Here is a 23,250-nt window from a genome sequence, read left to right as displayed (position 1 = left end):
ATTTTCATATATATATATACGTATATATATATACGTATATATATATGTATATATATATACGTATATATACATATATATATGTACGAAATATATATATATATATATATATACACGTACATATATATATATATATATATTTAATTCATGTAACTTCTTTAATCTGATAAACTTCAAAAATTCGTCTTTATCAATGGGCAAAATGGGTGAAGGAGAGCAGGAGATACAGGCTTCCGGTTATGTAATGAATAAGTCATGGGAATAAAAGCCACCACATAGGGAATATAGTCAATGATACTGTAATAGCATTGCATGGTGACAGATGGTAGCTACATTTGTGGTGAACACAGCATGACATATAGAGTTGTTGAATTGCTATGCTGTACACCTGAAACTAATGTAACATTGTATGTGACTTGTACTCAAATTTTAAAAAAAATTTCTCCTTTATCTAACAAATTAAATTCAGGCCCTAATTGCATTATCAGTCAAGGTCCTCCATGATGCCTTCTACTATTCACAACTCAATCTGTACCCAGGAAAAACAGAAACATTTATTCTTCCATGAACACACTACACTCTGCCTTTCTGTCTTACATTTCTTTAGTCACTCTTTTTTTTTAATTTTTTTTTTAATCTTTATTTTTGAGAGAGAGAGAGAGAGAGAGAGAGAGAGAGAAAGAGAGTGCCAGAGTGCAAGTGGGGGAGAAAGAGAGAGAGAGGGAGACACAGAATCTGAAGCAGGCTCCAGGCTCTGAGCTGTCAGCACAGAGCCCAACATGGGGCTCAAACTCATGAGCCATGAGTTCATGCCCTGAGCCGAAGTCGGATGGTTAACCGGCAGAGCCACCCAGGCGCCCCCTTTACTCACCCTTTTATCTCTATATTCTTGTCAAATTTCTATGTGTTAGAATCTTAGATGAGTAAATAAATGTAAAACACTTAAAACAGTGCCTGGCACAGGGGCGCCTGCATGTCTCAGTCGGTTGGGCGTCCGACTTCGGCTCAGGTCATGATCTCACAGCTTGTGAGTTCAAGCCCTGCATCAAGCTCTGTGCTGACAGCCCAGAGCCTGGACCCTGCTTCAGATTCTGTCTCCCTCTCTCTCTCTGCCCCTCCCCCACTCATGCTCTGCTCTCTCTCTCTCTCCTTCAAAAATAAATAAACATTAAAAAAAAATTTTTTTTAAATAGTGCCTGGCACATAGTAGCTCTTCCTCAGTAAATGTTACCTATGTTTACACCACTCAATGCCTATTTAAATGTAATGCATGAAGGCAGAAGGGGAGGGATGATAAAATTATATCGAATTATTAAATATGTAAGAATGGAAATCCTATTCCTTCTAGGGATTTAAAGATAAATAAGACATAACTGTTGTCCTCAAGGATCACACTTTAGAGAGGAAACAGATAAATAAGAATGCTATATATAGACTACGTACAAAGGCATTTTGCAAGTCTTCCACAGGGCCTGACAAATGTGTCACACACAATAATTGTAATGCATAATTTAAACTGTTGGGGAAATATCTTACTTATTCTTCAGGGTCCATTTCAAATCCTTCTTCAGCCATGTAGCCTTTTTCCATCCTCCCAAACATGTGACTCTCACCCAAGCATATTGTATCTGTCTTAGAACACTGTTTATACACTTGCTTTATTCACCTTACTGAATTGTAAGCCTTCAGGCAAGAATTGTATATTGCTCATTTTTATATACTCTGAAGTGTATATAGCACCATGTCCTGCACATAATAGGTGAAATAAATACTTTTAAATTGGATGGCATTACCTTCAAAGGACTGCCCAGTTATTTTACTCTATTTGACTTTTGCTGTAGTGAACATTAATTGTAAAAAGAAAGTGTCTTTTCTATAGTTTATTCATTTAGTTTTTCTTTTCCATTAGCATGGAATATTCATACTGGACTATATCTATCATAACATCAATTACAAGCATTAAAATATATCATTGTTGGGGCGCCTGGGTGGCGCAGTCGGTTAAGCGTCCGACTTCAGCCAGGTCACGATCTCGCGGTCTGTGAGTTCGAGCCCCGCGTCAGGCTCTGGGCTGATGGCTCGGAGCCTGGAGCCTGTTTCCGATTCTGTGTCTCCCTCTCTCTCTGCCCCTCCCCCGTTCATGCTCTGTCTCTCTCTGTCCCAAAAATAAAAATAAAAAAAAAAAAAAAAAAAAAAAAAAATATATATATATATATCATTGTTTCTACCTTTGTATATTTCTCTTAAGTCAGTACTTTATTGGATGATAACTAATTCAATTCAGAAAGTGACTCTACTTTGTTTGAATGACTGTTTATGATTTCTTAGTATTTATGGATTATGTGAATCACTCAAGTCTTAAAGAGTTATGCTACCTGACACCTGAAACTAATATAACACTGTATGTTAATTATATTTCAATGTTTTTTTTTTTTAAATGAGTTATGCTACCTGGATTTACTTGTGTTGTTTTTTTTTTTCTCTTCCTTGTTTCTAAATAACTGACACAATTTTTCACTTACTTTTTGTAGGTAAATGTGAATGTAAAGAACAGGTGTTAGGAAACCCCAAGGCATTCTGTGGAATGAAATATTCATATGGTGAGTTTGAAATCCTGAATGCTTCTAAGAATCTATTCAAACTAAATCCAAAGAGTTTTTTAGGAAATGGGAGGTCTAGTCTATGACATTCTCAAAATATCAAAGCATTAGTCTTAATATAATAATACCTAATAGAGATAGTGTTGAAGGTCCTAGTGAGGGCAGGAGGCTGCTAGAGCAAAGGCAAAGTCATCCTACTATGAGGAAAAGAGGCAAACAAAAAGAAGAAAACCATCACACATAACCCTTTCTTATGGATGCTTCTTGTCTTAGTAACCTAAAAGGGAAGTCCCTAGCCACTAAAATGATTCCTGTGCCAGTTTTATGTAGTATTACCAGTTTCGAGTAATAACTGTGCCAGTTATCAGGTAGTAATATGAAGCAAAAATCAGTTTAAACACTATTTCACAGTGATTAAGAGCTCGAGCTTTGGATTCAGACCTACGTGGGTTGGATTTCTGGTTTGTTGGGTAACTTCACTTCTCTGGACTTCTTCATCTATAAAATTGGATGGTGCCACCTTTCCCATAAAATGAGAGTTTTGAAAAGCACACAGCACATTACCTTGCATACACTATATGCTCAGTAACTGGTAGGGAGAAGGAAGAGGATATATATTTAGGAAGCACTGAGGCTAGCTGTCCACTCAAGCCTCTTCCCTGCCCTCTCTGTATATTCTAGACTCCTCTACTTTTCAAATACCAGGGAAATACAGACAAAGGGAAATGTTACTGCTATGTAAAGACTGTTCCTATCTTCAAACTCTAAATGGCTTTATGCTTACTATTAAATATACTAGATGCCTTATCTTGCCAACATATTTTTCACTAGTATCTGAGGCTTTTTACTGTTCCATAATTCTTTTTTTTTTTTTAATTTTTTTAACGTTTATTTATTTTTGAGACAGAGAGAGACAGAGCATGAACGGGGGAGGGTCAGAGAGAGAGGGAGACACAGAATCTGAAACAGGCTCCAGGCTCTGAGCAGTCAGCACAGAGCCCAATGCAGGGCTCAAACTCACGGGCCGCGAGATCATGACCTGAGCTGAAGTCGGACGCTTAACCGACTGAGCCACCCAGGTGCCCCTGTTCCATAATTCATACTGCCTGAAATACACATTACAATGAAGAGAAAATTTTAAGTCATGATCTCTGAAACCAAGTGTTTAGGTTCTTTTTTTCCTCCTAGGTTCTTGATAACATCGTATTTAATCTCATAAAAGATTTTTTTTAAGTAAATGTTAAAAATCTCATAAATCTTGGGGCGCCTGGGTGGCTCAGTTGGTTGAGCATCCAACTTCGACTCATGTCATGATCTCACGGTTCTTGAGTTCAAGCCCCACATTGGGCTGTGTGCTGACAGCTCAGAGCCTGGAGCCTGCTTCAGATTCTGTGTCTCCCTCTGTCTCTGCCCCTCCCCCACTCATGCTTTGTCTCTCTGTCTCTCCAAAATGAATAAATGCTAAAAAAAAAAAAATCTCATAAATTTTTATCTAAAATTACATGCATATTTCCCTCCTTTCACTTGACAACTTGGCTAAATAATAGAAGAAAACTTTTGAAATGTATAGTGCCCAATAAAGAAAAATTCATTTTGAGAAAATGGTATTTACTATCAAAAGCAAAAAACAGGACAATTTAGTTCAAAGATGGTCAGTTTAGTGGAAATATCAACTAGTTTTCAATATTACATATATTTGGTAGCTCTCTGAATTTACAAACAACTGCACTGGCATCTTTTAATACAATTGTACTATTTTCTGCTTAAGAAACTTTGAACACTCTACCTTGTTCTTTTTTTTTCTTGTTTATTTTTATTTATTTTGAGGCGGTGGGGAGAGAGAGGGGACAGAGAATCGAAAGCAGGCTCCACACTGTTAGCACGGAGCCTGATGCGGGGTTCAAACTCATGAACCATGAGGTCATGACCCGAGCCGAAGTCAAAAGTCAGAGGCTCAACTGACTGAGCCACCCAGACATCCTGAAATACCTTATTCTTATTAACACATCTACAGACTTGGGGGGAAAAATGGTTTCCCTTCTCCATTCTATTAGTGGAAAAAAGAAACTTGATTCATTTGTTTATTCCTTAGAAAATATTTATTAAGTTATAATAATGAATAGATGAGGTCCCTGTTCTCTTTGACCATACAGTCTAGTGGAAAAATAACAGTGAACATTTACTGAGCATTAGCCATGTGTGAGGAACTATGCTACGTACGCTTCATGCATTATCTTATCTATTTGGATTTGATACCTCTCTGACTGGTCATGCAAATTTGGGAAGTTCACTTGATTTCTTATAACTTGCTTCCTCATACATAAAACAAGATTAGATGACCTCTTAAGACCACTTAGAAGTCTAAAATTTGGTGATTCTATAAAGATATCTGATATCTGACAACAGTATTATTAGGAAATGGAACCAGCCAGTGTAGGGTTCTCTCATTACACAGAATTTTCCATCAAGATATAGATGAGCCAGTAAGAACTCCTCTAATAGTATAGAATATACATCCAGTGTTCCTTAGATCTACTTTCTTCCTCACCCCAAGTTATTCCAACTGCTTAACCCCTAGCCACATCATTTCATAGATGAAGAGCATAGCGTAATAGAATCATGAGTTATAGAGAATATTGAAGCTCTGCCATCATATAGAAGGACAGCCATTCCAACCCCAGTTGGCTTGGATTTTACATCTGGGAAGAAGATTAAATACTCCATTTTTATTATTTTATTATTTAATTATTTAATCTCTTTAGAATATGTAAAATATATTCTGGCAGTAATATTTTGTTTGTTTTTTGTCATAACTTTATACACAGTGAGCTGCAGAGTAAAATATAATCAGAATCTAAATAAAAACCAGGATAACAATTCTACTTCCTATACATTTTTTTTCTATTTGGATTTGATAGCTGAATGTGTTTAAGATATGTTTGCAGTAGGCAAATGGCTGATTTTCTCTTAGCATAATGATATGAGTAACAGAAGCAGATGAAAATGTCGAAGAAAGAAGAGTATAGTTAATATCGATAAATAAGGTGAAGCCAATGCAAAAGTTAGTGAGCCTAATGATTTTTTTTTTTTAGTTTTTTTAAATTTCAGTATAGCTAATATACCATTTCATATTACTTTCAGGTACATACTATAGTGATTCAACAATTCTACATATTACTCACTGTTCATCAAGATGAACCTAATGATTTTAAAAGCAAATTTCCACATTTGCATCATCATTAGTTAACTTTTCCATTATACTCTGAAATGCTTATTTAAGTTATTCAGAGTTCAACAGGTAACATGAAATCCTATACATTTTGACTTTTGGAATTGTGTTGTTACAGTGCTAAAAATAAAGATTTTATCAGCTCATGACAAAGGATCTCATGCTGAGGTCAATGTGAAGATAAAAAAAGTCTTAAAATCTACCAAATTGAAAATTTTACGAGGAAAACGAACATTATATCCAGAATCGTGGACTAACAGAGGCTGCACTTGTCCAATCCTCAATCCTGGTAAGCATTAGACTTTTCTAGCTTAGTAACTACTTTGTCTCTGCTGATTTGCTCCTTGTCTTATTCTCTAAACCACAACTGAAATCAACTCACCAAGAGTATGTCTCCTTTTCACCATCTGAATTCTGGGGGAAAATCCAAATGGTACTCTTTGAACTGACATCAAAAAACTGTTTCTCTTTCACATGTTCTAAAAAGTGAAACATTTTAAAATCCAGCAATATAATATTTTCTGTCCTAAAAGAGAAGTCTTAGCTTGGTTCCATGTGCCAGTAGCATAGAAAACACTTTCATAATTTAGTTACCACTAATACTTCATCTGAAAGCTAGGTCCTATTACGGTGCCCTGGGTAGAATTTTCTCCCAAAGGAAATTCAAATGCAACATTCCATCTGTGCAAATAATACTGAATTCATTTTTACGATTGCATGAGAAGCATCTGTTCCTCCTGGATAGAAAACAACTCTCAAGTTCTCATCATCTTGTTTTTCATTAAATGACCATTCTGGTTCCAAATTAGAAACAGCAGAAATGTAAAAAAAACAAAAACAAAAACAAAACACTGTAGAATCTTAGAAAAACTGGAAATTAAGGGAATTTGCACCTTAAAATGTTACTACAGTGGTAGAGACAAGTGAGTAAGCATGGGATTCTTACCTTTATGCTCTACAAGTACACTTTCATACTGTGTCATAAGCTGCTTATTTCTCTGTGTCCTTCATTAAATTTGAGGATGGGATTTAGATTTTCGATCACAACATCTCTAGTACCTACCATTAGTACCTAAAAAATAACATAGTACCCAGATAGTAAGTTATCAAAACAAATATTTTTTTAAAAAATCCTCTGTATTTTCCACTTTATGTAGTTGCCATCTGTATTTTAGTGGCACTGCTAAAACAGGTGCATAATTTATGCTCTGGATCTAATTCCTTTAAAATAAAAGTCCAGGAAACCCCAGTTATGTTAATAAGAAATTACTGTAGTCTTTGATTAATAACTTTGAGAGAAACAGATAACCGAGTGACAGAGAAAAAGAGAAAATCAGTCAATAAAATATTATCCCCTAAACAATCTAAAATAATATAAAACTGTTGACGTTTTGACCCATTGACTAATCTCTTACATCCTTTTATACCCCTTTAGTATTTTATTTATTTTAAATTTTAATAAGGAAAAGGAAAAGGGGACATTTTAAATAATAAATAAATATGTTTCCAAAGAACAAGTGAAGTAATTAGAATCTTGGATTTTGAATACAGGAAACTAAGAGTCATAAATTTAAGTTCTATTTCCTAATAATCTGTATGTAGAGGCTCTTCCTATAAGCACTTTTTACTATCTTGGCAAAAGAAAAAAAAATATGCCCAGTCTTTTAGTAAGCCACTAAAAGAAAAAAAAAAGCTTTGACCATCTGAGCCACCCTCCAGGAAGTAAACTATACTTCCTAATCAGGTTTCTGCCAGAGCCAAAGAATCAACTGAGTTCATCACAATTGAAAACATAAGCGCAATTATTCAAAGAATTCTTAAAAACATGTTTACTTGCTTTGAAGAAAAGACTGGAACCTGCCAAAGCAAAACCAGACACTCTTTCATTTCACTTTGTTTTTCCATTTTTACAAGTTCAATAGCCAAGGCCAAAGAAAGCTGATAAGAAAATTCGGAAACCTTACACGCCAACTTGCTTCCTCTGCTACTTTTTTGAAAAGGAACAATCTAATTGGCATCCCTGCAAATTCATTCATTCCTACATTCATACATACATTTACTCATTCATTAATCAATTTAGGATATCAAGACTAGCAGTAAAGTATTATATTTTCTTTTTCTAAAGAAACAAAATAAATCTTGTGCCCTCAAACGTGTAGCAAAGTAGATGTCAAAAGCATAAAAATAGGAAAGCAAAATGTAAATGCTAGTAAGTGATGCAACAGATAACATTGTTTTCCATGCTAATTTTTGGCATGATACTGCTCCATAATTTATGGATTTATTCAGTATCATTTTTGTTGGTTTATTTTTATACTTTAATTTTTTTCATTTTATTTATTTTAGAGAGAGAGAGAGAGCAAGCAGGGGAGAGGGGCAGAGGGAGAGAGAGAGAATCCTTAGCAGGCTCCATGCTCAGCACAGAGCTTGATTCAGGGTTCTATCCCATGACCCTGCGATCATGACCTGAGCAGAAACCAAGGGTTGGATGCTCAACCAACGGAACCACCCAGGTGTCCCAAATTTATATTTATACTTTAAATTAATGGCAAGCTCCTATCGTATTTGTTCTGTTTATAGTTTCAAAGTAAATTCATTTAAAATACTAGACTTAGCAATGAAGTTTCCTAAAAATTATGTATTGTGTTTTTAAATGAAGATGTTATTACTTTAGGTATGATACAAACATGATATTATATCAAGACCACTATATTTTAATTAGACTGTTAATTAAATATTGGGATTCTTTTTCATGCAAAAGCTAAGGTTACTCTTCAAAGAATTTTAATATTTTATAATCCTTACATTTGTGCTCTGCAGTGTGTTTAAAATCTCTATCATTATTTTCTCTCTTTTTCTTTTTTTTTTTTTTTTTTTTTTGAAAACACCATCATAGCTGTTTTTAAGTTTAGTGCTGAATTCTTTTAATAATTTTTTAAATAACCCTCTTGAGGCACCTGATTGGCTGAGCTGGTGAAGCATCCAACTGTTGATTTTGGGGTTGTGAGTTTGAACCCCACATTGGGTATAGAGATTACTTTTAAAAGTTTAAAAAATCTTAAGGAGCGCCTGGGTGGCTCAGTTGGTTAAGCGTCTGACTCTTGATCTTGGGTCAGGTCATGATCTTATGATTCTTGAGTTCCAGCCCCACATGGCGCTCTGTGTTGACAGCGCTGACAGCACAGAGCCTACTTAGGATTCTGTTTCTCTCTCTCTCTCTCTCTCTGCCCCTCCTTAGCTCACTCTCTCACTCTCTCTGTCTCAAAAATAAATAAATATTTAAAAATAAATATATAACCCTCTATAGAAGCTATACATGTACATTATAAAATTTTAGGGGAAAATTTAAAATGTCACATTTCTTACCTCCAAAGATTCTCTGTTGACAGCTTAGTGTAAAATCCTTCCAGGTCTTCCTCTGTGCATGTACATATAATTTTTAACCAAAATAAATTCATACTATACTCTGTTTTGCAACCTACTTTATTCAGTTAGTGATCTTTGCCTTCAATTATAGTTTATTTTCATATACTATAATACTCAGACCACATGCCAATTTCCCAACTGGTCCCAAAATGTCCTTTAGGACTGATTTGTCCTTGTCAGGTTTAATCCAGGATCACACATTGTATCTGGTTTTTAAGACTCTCGAGTCTCTTTTATTCAAGCACAGTTCCTTTTTTCATTGTTGAAAAAATTATTAGTGTTGAAGAAACCAGCCCAAGTGTCCTGTAGATCGTATTACCTTCTATAATTGTCTGGTTGGTTCCTTGTGGTGTCATTTATCTTGTCCCTCTACTGCCTATGTAATCTCTAAAGAAAAGCTTGATAGATTCAAGATAAATATTTGGACTAGAATCCATTAGAGATATTGCTGTGTGTGTACTTCATGTTAAATCATATCAGAAGACATATAGTAACTGGAAAACTCACCATCAGGGTTGCTCGACTTGATCCTTGGGTTAGAGTGATGATAGTCTGGTCTCTCCATTGGGCAGTTTTGTTTTCCCTTTTGAGACTAGAAAATAATGAGTGTGGTATTACTTAGTCATGATACAAACATCCAGTTTCCCAGTAACTATTGATTTAATGACATTATCATTGATTGGTAATCTTCCTGAATCAACAATTTCATTAGAGTTTGAGAAATGACATTTTCCTAACTTCCCTCATTTATTAGTTGATGCTTCTGTAAGGGGACTGTCTCTTTGAAACTGGGCTATTAGGTTACCATTCAATATAGTTCCTATTGTAAAAGGCAGAATAAATGCTAAATTCTTTCCCCATAATTTCCAATTTTCAAAGTAAGTAATGGTTTTAACAGCTTCCTCAAAAGATGACAAATTAGGGGTGCCTGGGTCACTCAGTGGGTTAAGTGACCAACTTCAGCTCAGGTCATGATCACAGGGTTCTATGAGTTTGAGCCCTGCACGGGGCTCTCTGCTGTCAGAACAGAGCTGTCTCCCTCTCTCTCTGCCCCTCCCCTGCTCACTCTCTCTCTCAAAAATAAATAAACATTTAAAAAAAAAAAGGATGACAATTTAGTTTTTTCTAGATTTCTCTTTTTTGAGTATCATTTTGGAATTATGGATATTGGTTGATTCAAATAGATAGACACCAATAGGTACAAATTATTATATTCCTTGGTGCTCAGATTATCACAACTTTAAAAAGTTGTAACCCTTTCTTGATAACTCCCATGTCCTTCTGAATTGATCCCAATTAATCTTTGAAAGCTTCTGTGCCTTTTACCACAATAGGATGTCCCATGCTACCTTGTATCTTCCTGCCCTGGACCTGCAATAGCATTTGTCCAAGAATTGTTTTGTTTTGTTTTGGTGAGATCTGTTTAATTAGAGACTACAGTATATCTATTATAGGTGTTCACTGCTACTTGAATGCCTTTTTTTTAGGTCATTTCAGTGGACAAGTGTTTTATATATATATATATATATATATATATATATATATATATATATACCATATTCATATGTTTTACTTTTATTATTTTATTAATATATATTAATTTTTATATGTACATATAAAGCCATGAGTTTAAATTGGTATTTTCAGCTTAATTTTAGCATCTACTATTTTCCCTTAAGTTTTAAAGTATATGTCTCTTTATCTTGGAAAGCTGTCATATAAATATAACTACTTATTTCTCTACCCTATAATATTAAAGAAAATTATTTCAAAATACCAATATTAATATTATTACAAACATCTCCTAAAGGAGATTAACATATTTCCTTTTTATAGCGTATAGGTATTGAAACCATCCTTTAATTTTTCTGTGTGTTATCCAAAATTTTTTATTTGAAGTCTGAAAAGAATTTTTAATTACAAAGTCAACACTAGGTCCAGTTAAGTCTCAATTATTTTTTTTAATATATGACAAACAAACATCCTATATCCCAAAAACACACTGACTTTTTTTTTTTTTATTTTTTTAATCTTCATTTATTTTTGAGAGAGAGACAGCGTGTGAGCAGGGGAGGAGCAGAGAGAGAGGGAGACACAGAATCGGAAGCAGGTTCCAGGCTCTGAGCTGCCAGCACAGAGCCTGACGCAGGGCTTGAACCCACGAACCGTGAGATCATGACTTGAGCCGAAATCAGACGCTTAACCGACTGAGCCACCCAGGCGCCCCAACACTGACTTTCTATAGGAAATATGTGTTACTTTGTATAATTTATAACTCTCTTCCAATATGTTTTCCCAAATGGTTTTTCACTTTTATAAAATCCTCAATATACACTACCATACATAGTGAGTCTCCAAGAAATAGTAATTTATGGCAGTGTGCTAAGCATGCACAGAATCCTCACTTCTTTACCATGAAGGGTGGTACAGTATAAAGTAAAAGTTCTACAGACAGACTTGAGCTTAAGTCAGAGTGTTAACTATTTACTGGGAGACACTGAACAACTTGTGTAATCTTGCTGAGCCTCACCCCTTATTTGTGACACAAGAAGAAAAACAAGACCTACTTCATAGGGTTATTTTCAAGATTAAATAAATAATACATGTAAACCATTTAGCACATAGTAAATGCTTATTAAGTGTTAGCTCTTACTACCTGTGACTCCCTATTTCAACTATGAATATATAAAAGCATGAACCGTGCATATAAAATTACTGAAGTCACATCTCTCTCCTTCAATAAATTATGATACTCTATAGCCCCTAACTTTGTTCTCTTTTAGGTTTGGAGTACCTTGTGGCAGGACATGAAGATGTAAGAACAGGCAAATTAGTCGTGAATATGAAAAGTTTTGTCCAGCACTGGAAGCCATCCCTTGGAAGAAAAGTGATGGATATTTTAAAAAGAGAGTGCAAGTAGCAATAAAGGTATATAGCACATAATGGCACTTCTCTATGTATGAAACACAAACTTCATGGAAAGGAGACCTCAAAAATGAAACTGGAATTTTTTAAGTGCCAAAACATATAGAAATGTTCCAATGCATAGGCCTTGTCTAATCTGACTCTTTGGGAGGCCATGTTTAAATACAGTTTGTTTCATAAAGACAAATGAAAACTCCTATGCTGATACCTGGTTTCTATGGGACTGATTCTGAAATTTGTAACTATTAAGAGTTTTTAACAGCAGTGTGATATTTAGCAGTAATCCATTAAGGGCAGTACATCTAACAAGGACTCCTTCCAGCTTCAGATATGTTACTTATATTTGTGCTACTTAAAGCAATTAAGGAGATTTTAAGGACTCCCCAACCCTACTATCAAAAAAGGTTTTTCTTAAAAAAGAGCCTTCTTTTGCGTGATGTGTGTGAACTTTGGTCTGTGGGGTGTTAAATGGAACCTCTCCACATGTATATAGTATTTCCTTGTATAAAGCACTTTACTACCTACCACTTGTGTTGTGAAAGTTTGGAAACCGTTGTTGACAGAAAGAAAAATAAAGGGCATGTAAGAAAACCTACTGAAACAGAAGCACTGCCACTACATGTGGACAAAAGGAAGTTGTACGTTTTAACTCTGAACACTTGGGGAAAAAATATGTGAAGATACAACCTAAAAGAACATGTTTGCATATCAAATCTCAGCTTCAGGCTAGAGGTTAGATTCCACAGATACCAACCATGATGAAAATTTTTTTAAAAACTAAACAAGATGAGACTTTAAAATTAGAGGAAGAAGAAATCATAAGTGTAGAAATATGCTTGGATAAAGAGGAAATTGACTTTAAATTTTTAAAAGCTCATTTATTTGCAATGCACTTGTAAACACTGCAAAAATTATTATAGACACAGAATTTGTTTTATTTTTGTGTTTAGTATTTAAACCTGAATGTTGAGACAGTTTTCTCCTTATCTTTATTAACAATATATGGTCATTATATTTGCTCACTTTTTTGACACAATGTATGTGATAGTTCACCAAACTACAGTCTTCATTATTATTCATCTGTACCCATGCATAACCACAATACATACAGTTTCTTCTGTACTTGAATATACAAAACATGAACCACAGTGCCATAAGATTAACTTCACATACAGAACATATTTTTTTCCTGAGGTCCTGTGGACTTGCAAAAAAAAAAAAAATATATATATATATATATATATATTGCTCTGTTAATTTTTTTTATATTTCATATATGTAATAAAGGAATATGATCTCTTGATTTTTGTCTCATTTCCTGATCAACTCTTTTAATGATGCTAAAGATTATCTTTTCTTAATGAGGGAACACAAACCTAATTCCTTAAATTAAGAAAATCAGGGCACGTGGGTGGCTCAGTCAGTGAAGTGTCTGACTCTTGATTTCAGCTCAGGCCATGACTTCAGGGTTTGTGAGATCAAGCCCCATGTTGGGCTCTATGCTGACAGCACAGTGGAGCCTATTTAGGATTCTCTCTCCTCTCTCTCTGTTCCTTCCCCGCTTGCACTCTCTCTCTCAAAATAAATAAATAAACTTAAAAAAAAAATCAAATAAGTGCCCAGTATTTTGACTCTTTTACTCTGGTGCATGGATATAGAGTAGAAGCTACAGGTTTAGTTTCTGTCACATGAAATTTTTTTTTTATCAGATGCAATGCATTTTTATACTATATTTACTTTTTTAAAAAGCAATGAAAGTTCATTGTTGAAAATATAGAAAATTGTATCAGGAAAAAAATCCTATGTTTAAACCATCCTGTGATGACAGCATTAGCATTTGAGTGCCTATTCTGCTAGACTGTTTTCTATGCATGTACATCCCTTTTATAGAATTGGAATTATGTTATACATACTCTCATGAAATCTGCTTTTATAACCTGTAACATGTCTCTCAGCTTCTTATCTTTTCCTATTTTATCCTGGTAGGTGGAATGCTGTATAGTAGGGTATCATTTACAAACAACTTATCAAAAATGTGGGTAAGTAGATCACATCAAGAAAAATATTTTAGGGTCACCTACATGGGTCAGTCAGTTGGGCAACCGATCCTTGATTTTGGTTCAGGTCATGATCTCACGGTTTGTGGTTCAAGCCCCTGAGTTGAGCTCCTAGCTAGTAATGTGGAGCTTGCTTGGGATTCTCTGTCTCCCTCATCTCTCTACCCCTTCCCTGGTCACTTGTGAGCTTTCTGTCTCTCTCTCTCAAAAATAAATAAACAGGGGTGCCTGGGTGGCTCAGTCGATTAAGCATCTGACTTCAGCTCAGGTCATGATCTTCACAGTTTGTGAATTCAAGCCCCACATCGGGCTCTGTTCTGACAGCTCAGAGCCTGCAGCTCCCTTCAGATTCTCTGTCTCCCTCTCTCTCTGCCCCTCCCTGCTCATGTGAGCTTTCTGTGTTTGTCTCCCAAAAATAAATAAAAACATTACAAAAAAAATTAAAAATAAATAAATAAATAAACAACCAAACCAAACAAACAAACAGGGGCGCCTAGGTGGCTCAGTCAGTTAAGCATCCGGCTCTTGGTTTCAGCTCAGGTCATGATCTCACAGTTCCTGGGTTGGAGCTCCCATCGAGCTCTGTGCTGACAATGCAAAGCCTGCTTGAGATTCTCTGTCTCTCCCTCTTTCTCTGCCCCCTTCCTGCTCATGCACACGCGCTCTCTCTCTCAAAATAAATTAACTGTTAAAAATAATAAATATTTTTAATTAAAAAAAAAGAAAAATATTTTAAATACATCAAATATAGGATTTTCTTAAGTTTCAGAATTGCCAAGTAGCCTTGTTTTCCATATCACTTTATTTAAAATAAGTATTACCTGGGGTGCCTGGGTGGCTCAGTCGTTTGGGCGTCCGACTTCAGCTCAGGTCATGATCTCACAGTCCGTGAGTTTGAGCCCCACATCGGGCTCTGTGCTGACAGCTCAGAGCCTGGAGCCTGCTTCACATTCTGTGTCTCCCTCTCTCTCTGCCCCTTCCCTGCTCATGTTCTGTCTCTCTCTGTCTCAAAAATAAATAAACATTAAAAAAATTTAAAAAAAATAAGTATTACCTATAAAAGAGACTACAAATAATGTCTATTTTTTAAGAGTAGAAAAATGTCCATAGTATATTATTAAGCTTAAAAAAACTGCATAACAATACTTATAGTAACAGAGCCCACCCCCAAAACACATTTATATTATGTACAGTGTTTTAAAAGGCCTGAAAGATAGATTATAGCAGTATTTACCCCTGTAACGGAAAGAAGGAGGGAGATTTTCACTTTTTATTTTGTATACATCTGTATTACTTGATATTCTTTCATTGATCATGTACCACTTTTGTAATTTATTTGACAATTAAAATTTAATCCATTGCTTATAAAGTATGTTCAAGCAAAGTCATAACTAAAAGTTCAGTTTTAAGTAGTTCGCCAAATTATTGGGTCCTTAATGTCTTCCTATTCCTTTTTGACTAGAATCTTCTTCCTTACGTGCTCTTTCAACACCTTTTCTGGCAACATAAAAAAAAAATACATTATTGTTATAATTGTTTCTTAATATCCTCATTCTTAGGTCACTTGCAGCCCTTCCACTGAAGTTTTCATTCCTTATGAGCATCATTTGGCTTCCAAAGTGGAAAAAAAAGAAACCCTATGTCCCCCATCCTTAAAAGTGTGAGCAAGCTGCCTCAGGACCCCACTCCCTTTCCATTATTCCATCATTCTGCCACACTTCCTATATACACTTTCTCTTCCTTGGCGTCTTTCAAAATAACCATCACAGCACCAAGTCAAACAAAACTTCCATCTATGGCTTTATATGAATGTGAACACTTCCTTCAAGTGCTACTGGGAAAGTCTCTGCCCCCAGAGCTTTACCCTGTTCCACTGGGTGTTATTAGTCAACAGATTAGTTACATAATCTCCACATACCTATCTGTATAATTTGCCTGAGGTCAACTCAGACTATGCCCTCTTATTACATCACTTTCTCCGTAGAGGAATGTTGCTAATATTTAGTATTTGATGCAATGGAAATTCTCAATAATAGGATAATCTTTTAATAGTGTCCACCAAGTGAGGTCAAATCTGTGGGGATGTGACCACGAGTCCAAAAAGCAGCATCCATCTGGCTATATTAAACAGAGAGCAAGGCTTGTTAGGGTAAACATAGTTCTTTGGGATACTTTGGGTTCTTGCGGAACAAATCCTTTTCTAAATGATCAGAGACTTAACAACTCTGAAGGGTGGGAAAAAGAACCTTGAGAATTCCTTGTGCTGGCTGTCCTTTTAGCCACTCCCCTGGAATGTCTGAGAACAAGGAGTGTGAGCACTGCCTTGGTATTGAGGAGTTTTGTCAGAGGCCCCAGGACTGAATTGCTTTTGTGTTCATTGTTTCAATGATAAGCAGTCCCCTAACCTAACTTTATCAAAGAGCCAAAGTTACTCATGACTTATTTCCCACAGTTTGGAAGGAAAATATTTATGAACAACTTCAATTTTGCATGGGAGACTGATATGATAAAAATGGAATAGAAGTAAAGGGGTGTGCCTTGCATGACTGATATTATTTTTAAGTCTCTCAGAGAATGATTTGTCTGAGAATACCTTCTGAAAAACGATGCCCTTTTCCTTATTTTCCTACACTTTCACCAAAAGGATGCAAACATTTCTCTACTTTTTTGAGCATTATTGACTGTGTTTTGAGACCTGCAATATTTTAAATGACAAATTCCCAGATTTACTATTAGTTTACATATGCTGAATAACAAAAAAAAGCAGAATGTTATTCATAAGAAAAAAATATGCCATAGGCCAAATAGATATTTCCAGAATTGAGATGCATGTTCCATTAAGGGATGGTTTTAGTACACAGTGAATACATGTCTAGTTTCTTAATTTGTAGTCACAGGTGGATACCATGTTCCAAAGTGTGATCACTAGCAATGAATTAATTTATAAAACCAGAAATATCCGAGATTTACTAGAAATGATCAAATCATAGTATACTTATCTAAATAAAGGGGTGGACATCAGCCAGGCAGAGAACCTTGCTTCACAGAAAGAAAAATAACTACTGTCTGCAAATTCTCACAGTATGAGCAAATTGGTCTGCCCAGAAACTCCCTGGACACCTCCTTCTCAGTCAGGATACCAGCAAGGGTTTCAAGCTCAGCAAGTAAAAAAATACGAAAGATGATAATTGAGAGTTTACTTCAAGGTAGGTACTTTTCTAAGTGTTTTTCATGTGTTATTCCCAGTTGATCTTCCTAAGCACACCTAAAGTGTGTGTTATTATTATCTCTATATCCCAAATAAGGAAACTGAGGCACAAGGAGACTGGCTAAATTGGACACTCAGCTTATAATTGTGGAGCCTGGATTTGAATCCACGAATTATACTTCCCAGAGTTCATATTTCAACCACTGAAAAGGGATTCTGGCATTTAGAAAGGAATTCATGTGAGGTGATGCCAACTGCACCATTTTCCTCATTGACTATTTCTTTTAGATCGTAGATGTGGGGACAACACCTGAAAGTCAGCATTTCTCCCAGTTTTCCTTCTCCATACTCCAAATTATAGTGTATCCCATTATTCCACCCTGCAATTACATAATTTTCTACTAACTTTCTCATTTTTACATTGCCATTAGGATAATACTGTTTATCATAATTGATACCAAGATAAAATAGTACATGTCTGGTTTTTACCTTTGCTATTTTCCTCTTGGTCTGGCTTTCTGAGATCTATTTAGGCATAAGATCTTCTCTTGCATTTATCAGTACCAACTCTGAATAAGCTGCTATCAAATTCAGTAGCATTTCAAATCAATTCTCTCAGCTCTGACTTGTGCTGTGTAGAATAATTCTGCTTGCAAGATGAATGAGAAGAAATTACACCAGAGAGAGAGACAAGGAAACAGAAAAAAAAGAATGTAGGCACTTTGTCAACCAAGGAAAGAGAGCAAGGGGCAGGAAACAAGGCATAAAGATATAAAAGAATAGGGGTGCCTAGATGGTTCAGTGGGAAGAACATACAACTCTTGATCTTGGGGTTGTGGGTTTGAATCCCACTCTGGGCAGAGAGATTACTTAAAAATAAAATGTTTTTTAAAGAGTATTAAACATATACATAAGAAAAAAGGAAAGCAACAGCTGGGAAAGGAACCAGGTAGTCTGTTCTAGTAACAATATGTGAAATATTTCAAAGTAGAACATACTCAGTTAACCAATTCTTCCATTGCTAGGTAACCATGATTTATGTGAGATAGTTCTGAATATTTATTACAGAATTTTTCCATCCAAGTCTGATGCTATTAGTGATGTTTGAGGAGACAGAAAAGTTAAGGATGATAAAGCAACAGAGAAACTTTAGGTAATTATAATTAGGAAATTAGGAAATCAATTGATTTTATCATATTTTGGAAGAGAATTTTATTTTTTTTAGTGTTTATTTATTCATATTGAGAGAGAGAGAGAGAGAAGGAGAAGCAGAGAGAGAGGAAGAGAGAGAATCCTAAGCAGGCTCCACGCTGTCAGTGCAGAGCCCAAGCAAGGCTTGAATTCACGAAATGTGAGATCATGACCTGAGCTGATATCAGATGTGGGGCACCTGGGTGGCTCAGTTGGTTAAGTGTCAGACTTCAGCTCAGGTCATGATCTTGTAGTTCACGAGTTAGAGCCTCATGTTGGGCTCTGTGCTGACAGTTCACAGTCTGGAGCCTGCTTCAGATTTTGTGTCTCCCTCTCTCTCCGCCCCTCCCCCACTCGTGCACGCTCTCTCTCTCTCTCTCTCTCTCTCTCTCTCTCTCTTTCTCTCCCTCAAAAGCAAATAAACATTTTAAAAAGTTTTAATTTTTTTTATATTTTATTTATTTTTGATAAACAGAGAGAGACAGAGCACAAGTGGGGGAGAGGCAGAGAGAAAAGGAGACACAGAATCCGAAGCAGGCTCCAGACTCCGAGCTGTGAGCACATAGTCCAACACAGTGCTCGAACCCACAAACTGCGAGATCATGACCTGAGCTGAAGCCGGATGCTCAACCAACTGAGCAACCCAGTCATCCCTTGAAACAGAATCTTAAATTTATCTTTTGTAAAGTAAATATTCCACAAAATATCTAACATCAGTAAGCATTGCCTTAGAGTCTTTTTCAATATACATACTCATCATTATAATGATTATCATTTTTGCTCTTATTAGGTGCCAGGTGCTGTGCTAAACTTCACATGACTTATGTCCTCAGACCTCACTTAATAACCTTGCAAAGTTGCTACTATTATTATGAGGAAACTGAGAACGAGAGGGTTAAATAATTTGTCCAAGGTCACTAAACAAGTAAGTAGTGGAGCAAGGACTTGAACCTTAATTATCCTTTAGGACTCATACTTTTAACCTCTATAATCTAGTAATGCTCTCAACTAATAACTCTCAAACAATGTTCATTAAAATCACCAGACATGTTTGTTAGAATGTAGAGTCCAGACTCCTACCTCTGAACATCTGTTTCAGAAGGTCTGGTGGGGACCAGGGATGGACAATTTAATAAGTACCAGAAACAGTGCTCTAGGCACTTTTATAGAGTAGTCTGAACAAAGTCATAGAATTAATCATTTGTTCTATTTCTACAAATGTATTGCCCTCTGGTCATAAATCTACTTGGCCTTCATCAAAATGTTATTTTATGAATAAGAGAATCATTAGTCTTGTTATGGTTACCCAAGAACTAAGGTGGTAGAAAAGGGAATTAAAAGGAGATCCCTTCAGTTATTATGTACCCTACTTCCTCATCTGGCCTTAAATAGAATTGTGAAATATGTAAATGCGTCTTTGATATCTTTGCTCCTCAATCTACTTTGGGCAATCTCCTCCCCAGGGCTCATTGGCTTCATACTGCTCAGAGTGTACAAGAAGATGCTACATAAGACTCCATTTCCCAATTTCCCCCACATCCTTAAATAGAATATTGATTTGTCAAGATGCTACCTTTGACCAAAAGATTGAGAGATTCAGAAGATAAAATCATTCTAATGAGATACTTTCCTATTTTCCCACCTCCCTCTTTCTCCCTAACACAATGCTTTATTGACCCAAATAAACCATGCATGACTGCAGAAAATTTTTAATGGGTGATTCTTATCATGGGAATTTCAAGCACTGATGGCAGGAGGGTGGAAGAGATATTTTTGGTCACATGTGCCTTTCAATGCCTCATAAATCAGGCTGCTTAGGCAGCTTCCTAATATCTGTTTAGGCAGTGCCTGTCTTGCTGACACACTCAATTGTACCACAGTCAGAGGCTTATGAAGTAAAGAGAAAGATGAAAAACCAGCGACATTGGGAAAGGAAAACATGGGGGACCGCCTAACTTAATCTCTCTCAAAAATGAGGACTCAAGCCACAAAAAAAATAATAATCCACACAGACTTCACATGTTTCTTTCCCATTCCTGTAAATAAGAAATAAAAGTCGGGATTACATTTTCCTTGATAGGTATGAAGAAAAAACTCAAGAAAATGCACACAACTTGCATCACAGCAAATAGAATTCCTTAACCTCAGAAATACTCATGTTGCATACACACATGCCCTCCAACCTCTTACTCATGGAGACTTGCCCAGCAGTGACCTTCAACAACCTAGAGAGCTTTTTATAACATTTGAGAATGCACAACTGGATATTTTTATCAGCACGTGCTCTGCCTTTGATAAATGTTATACTAAGCAGTTTGAAGAAAAACACAATGAACACATTTTTTTTAATAAGGTATCTACAAGAACTCTTAATTAGTATCCTCCAGAATTTTACAGGTTTCTCCAAATGTCTCAGGAAAGAAGACCAAGTTTAGAAAAGACCACTCTTGGGGTGCCTTGGTGGCTCAGTTGGTTGAGTGTCTGATTCTTGATTTTGGGATGCCAGGTCATGATCCCAGGGTTGTGGGATTGAGCCCGTAACAGGCTCCATGCTGAGAGTGGAGCCTGCTTGAGATTCTCTCTCTCTCCTTTGCCCCTCTCTCCAACTCACTTTCTCTCTCTAAAATAAAAGTTAAAAAAAAATAAGAATAAAGGAAAGGAAAGGAAAGGAAAGGAAAGGAAAGGAAAGGAAAGGAAAGGAAAGGAAAGGAAAAGACCGCTCCAAGGTTTCACTTGTCCCCAAATGTTATCCTACTAGGCTTAGATAAAATCTATTTGAGAAGTGATGTGTAAAGCCTCATATTAGCCATAGTTGACTTTTCAGGATTCCCATTCAATATATTTATGAAATGTGTTTTCCCTTTTTAAAGCAGAAAAATCAAATAGCACATGTGAAAAAAAATAATGAATGCCATACAACATGAAGAAAAGTTCTTTATAATCTTTTTATTGTAACAAATAGATGCCTGCCTATGTTATTCTCCCATCATAGGGAGTTCATCATATAAAAATCTTACTTGATTTATGGAAGGATAGGGGTAGCACCAGCATTTTCGGAGTGCCCAACACCATCACAATCTTCATCTCAGTTAATCCTTAGAACGGCCTTTTGAAGTAGGTGTTATTATCTCATTTTACAGATGAGGAACATGAGGTTAAGAAGAGTAAAGTAACTTGCCCAGGTTACTTTTGCCAGTAACAAGCAGAACCAAGTATCCAAAACAGGTGTCTGTCTTATTCCAAATCCTATGCTCCTTCAACTGCATAATGCTGCTTGAAAGTTCTAAGCTTACTTTTCAACATCATTTGTTGGATTGGAGACCTTTATTTATTAATTTCACAGAGATATCTTATGACCTTCCTATGCACTGTGCACTATTCTGGGCCCTGGGCATATAGCAGTGAACAAAACAAAATCCCTACTCTCCTAGAGCTCGCATTCTAGTGGGGGGTGAACTTCAGAAGATAGCTATAATACCCCTGCTCTCTATTCACAATGTAGGCCTTATCTCTCAGGCATTTATTGCCCTGAATGATTTAAGTGAAATATTCTTTTACCATCACTGAGGGAAAATTCAATGCCATAGACCCCATTATCCTGATTGTATTGAATACCATTATCCCTCAGATGAACTGAAAGCAATAAATGACTAAATTCAAATGAAAAGCTGTTGTAATTGGATAATGACCACAAAGCAGGAGGGGTTTGGGGGGGGGGGGCGAGGTTTGTTTGTTTGTTTGTTGTTGTTGTTGTTTGTTTCTGAGTTATACTGAGCGTTTAGAGGAAAATAGAATTCTTCTGCCCGCTGCCCATTATGGAGCTAACAAGGTCCTGCTCTGTGCTGTGCTCCTTAATTTTCTTGTTGGCTTTAAAGATTCACAACAGCTCTGTCTGACATCTATACATGAGAAACATAGGGATCCCCAAGTGCCCAAGCCATGGTGCACTGGCCAGCTTTGCTCCCCCACAGCTGCTAGGGGCTCATCTACTGGAACCAGGGCAGCTCGGGGAGATTCACTTGCTTCTGTGAGAAATAACAGTGACCATAATAGAAAAAGAAATTCTAGGCATTCTTTCAAGCTGTTGGGAAGTTCCAGCACATTCCAGTTGTGAAAGAATTCAAGTCCCTCCACTCATGTCAAAACTCCAGTGCCATCATTGTGTGCTTTGTACATTTACTAGACCAAGGCCTAGTAATTAACTGCAAATTCTCTGCCTGCCTTTTTTTAAAAGTAGGCTTCATGCCCAGCACAGAGCCCAACACAGGGCTCAAACTCACCACCCTGAAATCAAGATCTGAGCTGAGATCAAGAGTCAGATGCTTAACCAACTGAGCCACCCATATGCCCCAATTCCCTGCCTTTTTTATCATGAACCAGAAGCTGATTCTATAGGTCAATCTGTGATTTGGTGAATTATCCTCAGACTTTGACAATCCTCAGGCAATGACAGATTTCAGAAGTTTGAAGATTCTCAACATGAAGCACTGCTATTCTAGAGCCCTGAGCCAATTGTTTGTGACCTGGAAATTTTGCAAAATATTTTATTCCATAAGCTTTGGAAATCCACATCCATGACATCTTATGACTGTTATAGAAAAAGTCTTCACTGTTTTC

At 36.2% G+C, this 23,250-nt stretch overlaps 1 protein-coding gene across 2 annotated transcripts in view; it reads left to right on the top strand.

Moving 5' to 3' along the window:
• The window catches only part of NTN4 (netrin 4), a 124,735-nt gene extending 111,255 nt beyond the window's left edge, over positions 1-13,480 (top strand). For both annotated transcript variants that reach the window (XM_060656713.3, XM_060656714.3), the window contains exons 8-10: positions 2,529-2,597; positions 5,945-6,115; positions 12,036-13,480. In XM_060656713.3, the coding sequence (XP_060512696.3) occupies positions 2,529-2,597; positions 5,945-6,115; positions 12,036-12,172 (377 nt within the window). In that variant the 3' untranslated portion in view covers positions 12,173-13,480. The remainder of the gene's footprint in view (positions 1-2,528; positions 2,598-5,944; positions 6,116-12,035) is intronic.
• Positions 13,481-23,250: the final 9,770 nt, after the last annotated feature.

Source organism: Panthera onca, chromosome B4 (assembly GCF_046562875.1).
Source record: "Panthera onca isolate mPanOnc1 chromosome B4, mPanOnc1 haplotype 2, whole genome shotgun sequence".
NCBI classification, from domain to species: domain Eukaryota; kingdom Metazoa; phylum Chordata; class Mammalia; order Carnivora; family Felidae; genus Panthera; species Panthera onca.
Note: the sequence above shows the minus strand (reverse complement) of the source record. Positions and strands in the feature narration are given on the sequence as shown.